This window comes from Argiope bruennichi, chromosome 11, assembly GCF_947563725.1.
Source record: "Argiope bruennichi chromosome 11, qqArgBrue1.1, whole genome shotgun sequence".
Lineage (NCBI taxonomy): Eukaryota > Metazoa > Arthropoda > Arachnida > Araneae > Araneidae > Argiope > Argiope bruennichi.
This window is the reverse complement of record NC_079161.1, coordinates 7,537,322-7,545,646: the sequence shown is the minus strand read 5'-3', so window position 1 is coordinate 7,545,646 and position 8,325 is coordinate 7,537,322. Positions and strand designations below refer to the sequence as shown.

Below are 8,325 nucleotides of genomic sequence, written 5' to 3'. Positions count from 1 at the left end.
AAGTCACCAGCCTCACTGGTGGACATTTCATCTTCAGATGGATGAACTTTAAAAAGGGAATCACTATCTTCACCATCATCATTACAGTTTTTCTTTCGTGAATCTTTTAAAAAATCTTGTCGGGTAGGTGATCGATTTGCAGAAGTATTTAAAATATTTTGATCTCTTTTATTGGCTAATAGGCGAACACGTTTGCTAGATTTAGATTCTTTCAGTTTCTCTTTATCATTTGACTTCTTCATCAATTTTTTATTTTCCCGAGCACTTTTTGCATTATTCTTTACTGGGAATGAATTGTTCTTTGTTGATAAGGATATACTGGGATTATTTGGAGACTTATTTGGTGCCGTCTTTATATCTAATAAATTGTTTGTAGGAATTGCAGATGCATTTGCTTGCTCATCACTGCTAATGGTGGGATAAGGTGGATTTGGTTGAATTTCTGGTAAAGGAGTTGAATTGGTAGTTGCCTGCGATACGGCGGAGGATGATGAAGCATTCTCCCAAGACTTTTTAATTGCAAGTAGTTCAAGCCAGTCACTTTTTTTAATTGTTATTAATTCATTATTAACAGGAGTATTTGATGCTGTAGTTGTTTTAAGATTATTTGTGGCAGAAGTTTGTTGTGATGGGGGGACTGATGGATTTAGTGCAGATGCATAAGAGAGGTTTGGTTTTGGTGTTCTGTCGGTGACTATTTTTCGAGCATCTGGGAAAGAGAGATTTTTTGTTATTTTAATTGTCAGAATTTCCTTTTCTAATTTATAATGTGGGCATGATCTGGAATACGATGGATGATCACCATCGCAGTTATAGCATTTTGTTTCTGTAGAACTGCAGGTGTTGCTTTCGTGATCAGAACTAGAGCACCGAGCACAAATTTGTTTTCCCCGACAAGCTGTTATTGTGTGGCCAAACTTTTGGCATTTAAAGCAGCGCAGCGGATTGGGTATAAAGTGTTTAACCGGGCAGTTTATATAAGCTATTTTAACGGATTTTGGCAGTATAGGAGTGTCAAATGTAAGAATGAGATGTTTTGTTGGGAGGTTCAGACCATTTCGTTTGATTGTAATTCGGCGGACTGCTATGACTTTTTGGCTTTTCAGACATTCTAGAATATCTTCTTCCAGATCTTTTTGAAATTCGCTTTCGGAAATTACGCCTCTGGAATGATTGAGTGTACGGTGTGGAGCGACTTTGACATCTATGTTCCCTATTTTTTCTAGTTTCAATATATTTTCCGATTGTTTCATATTAATCACTTCTATTAAAAGTTTTCCGCTGTTTAATTTTTTAATTGATTTTACCTCTCCGACAAGGGCAGAGATACTTTTATGGATTAAAATGGGAGAAATGTTTTTCAAGTTATTGTTTTCAGAAAAAATTACAAAAAATTTAAGAAAAGCATTACTTTGTTGATTAGTAGAAAGACCCATGCGATATGGTGAATGATTCGGGCTCGACGGCACCACCCACCACGGAGCCCAACAAGGGATGGCAGCCACCGGCTCTGGCTCACCCCAGCCTCGGCGCTTACCATGGTGCTGATCGAAACCTATACGCTGGGAGTCACCCCCGGGGACAGTGACCACCCTTAACGCCAAGCCCAAGGAGTGACCCCTTCGCTTGATCCCCTTAAGCAGCCCAGTGAAATGCCTGGGATACCGGCCGATTGATACACCGGAGACCGAAATGTACCACCCGTCTAATGGGTCGCCACGCACGGCAAACACGTGGGGGTATTTGCTGTCCATGAAAAGCAGGAAGCAAACAGAGTGGCGACAGCTTCTCATGGAGAGCTCCCTCGCCTACCCTCGAGGGAAAGAAGAATGACAGCCTAAAGCAGAAGACGGAGGGGAGAGTAAATATAAAGGGAGTAAAGATCCCTGGGTACCTCGGGATTGGGACACCCGTACTCACCTATAGTAGGTGAGCCCCTGAGGGGGGTCGGTTTCGAAGTGGAGATGTATCTTCTCAGCACGCCTCTTAGTGGCGAGGAATGTTGAATTATATGAGGCTGTGCTTGAAACTTTCTCAAATGTTTGACCGATAATGTTAACGACTTCTATAGGAGAAGAATATGAAACGCTTCCTGTGTTTAAAACTGGAAACGAGAACTCCTGGTAAATCCCATTTACTGCCTTAACTTTTCTCCAAAGTTGCGCACTGGTTGTATTTGAAGTGATAGAGGAGACAAATTGGAGCCATGATTCCCTTTGGCTACGACGTCGAATGCGCCGTGCATTTGCTCGGGCTTTTTTAAAGGCAATGAGATTCTCCGTAGTTGGATACCTACGGAAAATTCCCCACGATTTCTTTTGTGTCTTGTAAGCGTTGCGGCATGCATCGTTCCACCACGGCCGACGAAATGCTCGTGGGTGGTGTGAGCTCTTAGGGATTGCAATGTCAGCAGCATTTCTAATTGTGTTAATAACATTTTGAGTAGCATCAGTTATATTTTCAACAGCAACCATTGCTTCTGTAATAACTGCAAGTTCAGTGAATGTTCCCCAATCTGCCCGCTGGAATAGATATCGTTGTGGACGCTGTGTTCCACAAGTACTATCAGCATGGGAGACGATGAGAGGGAAGTGATCACTATTAAATAGACTATCTCCAACTCTTAAATTCAGCAATGGGAAAAGTGAGGGAGAACAAATAGCTGGTTGGTTGGTTGGTTGTTTGGGTTTTTTGGCGCAAAAGCCATGTTTGGCCATGCTGCGCCAAGCAGATGGTAAAAAAACATAAAACAAATTATATAAACACACACTTTAAGATACAGTAGCAAAAGGTATTAAAAAAATGCAAATAAAACTAAAAGGGCAAGAGTGTATAATGTTAATAAATTCATAAATGAAAAAAATCCAATTCGAAAAACAAACATTTCAATGAATTGATGTGATTTGTCGAGCCTGAATAGACGTTAAAAAATACTATATACAAGTATAAAAACCAACGGTTTTTAAAAATTTAAAAATGTTTGGGTGGAATTTTTCACCCACCAGGTCTTGTAAAGTTAATGAAGATGATTTAAAAAAGTATAAACGAGAAGAATTAAAGGATGGGCACTCGATTAAAATATGTTTTATGGTAAAATCTACAAGACATGTGGAGCACTTTGGTATAGCCTGGCCAAAAAGGAGATGTTTATGTGTAAAACGAGTATGTCCTATACGGAGGCGAGTCAATTTGACATCAACCTCTCGTATAGGGTGGACAGGCCACGAATCAATTGTCGGTTTAATTGAATGTAATTTGTTATGGATCTGCAGATCCCATGATCGTTGCCAATTATTAAAGAGCGCACTTGTGAAGGACTTTTTGGCATCAGAATAGGCAAGTGAGTGTGTTCGAAAGGTTGATGCAGATTTAGCAGCAAAATCTGCCCTTTCGTTGCCGTAAATACCTACATGCCCCGGAACCCAGCAAAAAATGACTTCAAAACCTCTATTTCGTAGGATTCTTAATGTGAATAAAATCTGGACCGCAACTGGGTGCATCTGAATCTGATAATTAGAAAGTGTTTCCAAAGCACTCATGCTGTCAGTGTAAATGATGAAATTAAGCTGAGTAGAAGAAGAGATTTCTTGAAGAGCACAGTGGATTGCCACTAACTCAGCCGTAAATACAGAGCTACTGTTGTGCAAACGATAGCTCAGTGTATCAGATGGAGTTATAATGGCACAACCAACGTGTCCATCCGATTTCGAGCCATCTGTAAAAACCGGTGTAAAAGAAGAATACTGACAGCGGTGCTGATGAAAAAGCTGTTGGAAAATAACAGGATTAGTTGAAGATTTATCGAATCCCAAAAAAGGGTTCAGAAAAGAAAATTCCGGAGTATCCCAAGGGGGAAAGGAATAAAAATCAAATGACTTAATGGTAACACTATAAAGGTCCGAACTATGTAGGTAACTTTTGACTCTCTCCCAAAAGGGGAGAATATGAGAAGGTCGCGACTCGTAAATCCTTCGAAGAGAAACAGGGAGAACCGTGAGACAAATAGGATGATTTGGGATAGATTTCGAGCGAAAATAAAGTAATGTAGACAACTTCTGACGCCTCAAATGAAGTGGCAACTGATGACAAATGACATATAAGCTATCTACTGGAGAGGTTCGAAATGCTCCGGAGCAAATCCGCAGAGCAGTGTGGTGAATGGTGTCCAATCGCCGTAAAACCGTAGGACGTGCGGAGCCGTACACCATGCAGCCGTAATCAATACGGGACAAGATTACTGCTTGGTAAATGCGGAGTAGGGAGGTTCGATCAGCACCCCATGATGTTTTGGAGAGCACTTTCAGTATATTTAATGTTTTCTCACATTTCCTCCGCAAGTGCAAAATATGCGGAAGGAAGGTAAGCTTTCTATCGAATATGACTCCCAAAAACCGAATTTCATCCACCACTGGAATAAGTATGTTTCGAATGTAAATATTTGGATCTGGATGAATTATTCTCTTACGGCAGAAGTGAACACACCTACTCTTCTCAGGAGAGATTGCGTGCCCATTATTATTGCACCAAATTACCACTTTATTGACTGCATTTTGTAACTGTCGCTCTATGAGATTCATATTGCTACCTTGGCACGAGATCTGCAGATCATCAACATAAAGAGTTCCATGAACAGATGATGGTAAAACAGACAAAATTTGACTCAGATGAACTATAAAAAGTGTGACACTGAGGACACTTCCCTGTGGAACACCCTCAGCTTGTATAAAATTATTTGAGTAATTATTACCAACACGAACACGAAAAGTACGAAGTGATAAAAAGTTTTGTAAAAATATGGGTAAGTTTCCTCTAAAACCAAATTTAAAAAGTGTGGATAGTATACCATAGCGCCATGCACGGTCATACGCTTTCTCTATGTCGAAAAATATGGAGACAAGGTGGTTCCTCCTAACAAATGTGTTGCGTATCTGGGTTTCCAATAAAACGAGGTTATCAAAAGTTGATCTACCTTTTCGGAAACCACTTTGCAACGGGGGGATGCATACTTGTTTCTCCAGTTCATACACAAGGCGAGCATTGACCATGCGCTCAAAGATCTTACAAAGACAATTTGTCAAAGCAATAGGCCTGTAATTCAGAGGGTTCGATGACTCTTTACCGGGTTTTAAGATTGGAATCACAATAGCTTCACGCCATTGTGAAGGAAACTTGTGCTCAATCCAAATTCTGTTAAATAGCATTAAAAGATTTGAAAGAGAAGTTCTACTCAAATGGCGAAGCATATTATATGTGATTCCATCTGGCCCGGGGCTGGTATCATGCGTCTTGGATAATGCTGCTTTCAATTCGTACATCCTAAATTCACAGTTGTATGAGTGAGTGCTTCGATCATTAAAACGCAATGGCAACCGTTCCGCAGGATTCTTAATTGCTAGGAAATCAGGGCTATAAGAATCTATTGCGGAAACTTGTGCGAATGCTTTTCCTAGAATATTAGCTACGTCTAATGGAGCAGAATGTATCTCACTTCCTGTTTTTAATACAGGGATGGACGATTCACTATAAATTCCATTAGCGGCCTTTACTTTCCTCCATAAGTGTTTACTAGATGTAGAGGATGTAATGGATGATACAAATTTTATCCATGACTCCCTCTGAGTACGACGGCGAATGCGACGAGCCAGCGCTTTGGCTCTTTTAAAAGCGACAAAGTTCTCAGTTGTTGGGTACCTTCGAAAGATGTTCCATAATTTTTTCTGTTGTTTGTGACTGTCACGGCAAGCTTCATTCCACCATGGTCTGCAAAACTTTTTTGGGCATGGGGAGCTTTTTGGGATGGTGATATTTGCGGCATTTATTAGTGTATTAACTACAATTTGCGTTGCTTCCGATATGTCTGATATACTGACCATATCCCGAGTGATATGTGCCAATTGCATGAATGCATCCCAGTCTGCTCTCTGGAAAATGTAACGAGGAGGGCATGCGGTTGCATTTCCTCTGTCAGCATATGAGACGATAACTGGGAAATGGTCACTATTGTATAGATCTTTCTCAACGGAAAATGTCATCAATGGCAAGAGTGTAGGAGTACATATGGCCAGATCAAGATTATGGAAGGTACGTGTGGGTTCATGGAAGTAAGTCTTTTCTTCACTATTGAGCAAGCAGAGACAGTTGTCAGCAATAAGTTGCTCAATCTGCCGCCCACGAGAATTTGTACTAACCGAACCCCACAACGTACTATGGCCGTTGAAATCTCCAAGAAGGATAAAGGGTGAAGGAAGCTGATCCACTAAATTGTCAAGTTCTTGTTGAGGTATGATATCATTAGGCGGTAAATAGATACAGCAAACTGTGACCAAAGTTCTTACATGTACTTGTATAGCCACAGCCTGAAGAGAAGTATGCAAATTGAGAGGCGTACTCGGATACAGATTGGATGTGAAGATACAGACACCGCCAGAACTGCGAGATGTTGTGTCTGCATCTTTCCGAACACAGTTATATCCACGTAATTTAATTGCAATATCGGGTGTCAAAAAAGTTTCTTGGACACCGATAGATATGGGATGAAACTGGTTGATGATGGTCTTGATATCAAAAAGTTTGGAGCGAATGCCGCGACAATTCCAGGAGACGAAGGTACCCATTATCAAAGAGGTTTTGATGAAGAAAGAGGACGTGCATTTGTTGGAGTTGCTAGATCTTCGCAACTCATATCAAGTGAATCTTCATCCTCAGATGGATGGAGCTTAAAATCTGGGTTGGTTAGCGTGTCACCAAAAATGGTGGTTAAATCCTTATGGACTACATTCTGATTCGCTAATCCCAAAGCAACTGAATTCCGTAGATTCGATTTTTTGAATTTTACGGAAAGATCTTTTTGCGAAAGTCCACGTTTCGCGAGTTTCAGCGTCAGTGAGGTCTGAGATTTATTCTTACGGGCTTTTCTATGTGTATCGGGATCTTGTTTAGAAGAATCTGGAACATTTTTGGTTGAACTATCAGAGTCTGATTCAGATGTTTTTTCTGGAGGCTTTGTTGTCGAATTTTGTTTCTTGCAGTTGGTACAAGAGCAGTTTGAGCAAAATGATTTTTTAACAACGGAAGAATAGCTTATTCCAGGAGTAGGAGTCTGTATTTCAACCCTACGCCTTGCTTCTGGATATGTTAAATCTTCTTTTATTTTAATGGTAATTATTTCTTTCTCTAGTTTCCAGCGCGAACAGGTTCGAGAGTAAGAGGGATGGTCTCCATCACAGTTAATACACTTTTCTTGTGCGGTACACTGTTGGCTATCATGCCCTTTTTCGGCACAACGGGCGCAAGTGACTGTCCCGCGGCAATTGACCTTCGAATGGCCAAATCGCTGGCACTGGAAACACCTTAATGGATTTGGAATGTATTGGCGAACTGGAAGCTTTATGTAACCTGCATATATGGATTCGGGTAATTGGGGACTGTGAAAGGTGAGTATATAATGCTTTGTCGGTAAGAGCTGGCCATCTCGTCGAATTGTAATTTGGCGAACATTAGTCACACCTTGCTTTTTTAATTCTGAACTTATTTCTTCTAAAGGAACGTTATACAATTCTCCGCAAGTTATGACACCTTTGGAGAAATTGAGCGATGTGTGAGGACTTACAGAAACAGGTATGGTGGCTAGAGCTTTCAGTTTGAGGATATTTTGAGCCTGTTTTTTGGTATCGACTTCAACTAGTAAGTCTCCAGAACGCATTTTCCTTATTGAGATTACCTCACCGACGGTAGCTGCGACAGCTTTTTGTACAAGGAATGGTGAAACGGAATTGAAAGTTTCTTGTGATTCTGAAACACGCTTAATGACAAAGAATTTATCATAATATTGAGAAGTGGTGTTTGAAAATTTGATTACTTTACGCCCACTGAAGGGACCACGTTTGGAGGAGCCCATACGATATGATAAGAGATTCGGGTCCGACGGCACCGCCCACCACGGAGCCCAACATGGGAAGGCAATTACTGGCTCTGGTTATTCCCAGCCTCAGCATCCACCCTAGTGCTAATCGGTACCTATACGCTGGGAGTTACCCCCGGGGACAGTGACCACCCTTAACGCCAAGCCCAAGGAGTAACCCCTTCGCTTGATCCCTAGCAGACTAGCCACTCAGGTGACTAGGTACCAGCCGATTGATACACCGGGGATCACAGTGCACCACCCGTCTTTCAAATGGGTCGCCACGCACGGCAAACACGTGGGGTTTTGGCTGTCTATGAGAAGCAAGAAGCAAACAGAGCGGCGACAGCTTCTCATGGAGAGCTCCCTCGCTTGCCGTCGAGGGAAGGAAAAAACAGCAGACAGCAGAAGGCGTAGGGGAGTTT

At 41.4% G+C, this 8,325-nt stretch overlaps 1 protein-coding gene across 1 annotated transcript; it reads right to left on the bottom strand.

The window, feature by feature from the left end:
* Positions 1 to 6,616: 6,616 nt before the first annotated feature.
* Positions 6,617 to 7,702, bottom strand: LOC129957302 (uncharacterized). The gene has a single exon (XM_056069566.1). It carries the CDS (start codon positions 7,700 to 7,702, stop codon positions 6,617 to 6,619), a length of 1,086 nt encoding a protein of 361 aa, XP_055925541.1.
* Between the last annotated feature and the right edge of the window lie 623 nt (positions 7,703 to 8,325).

What these genes read in the sequence shown, in the direction of transcription:
- LOC129957302 (XM_056069566.1), bottom strand. Translation starts at nt 7,702, where the DNA reads ATGCGTTCTGGAGACTTACTAGTTGAAGTCGATACCAAAAAACAGGCT.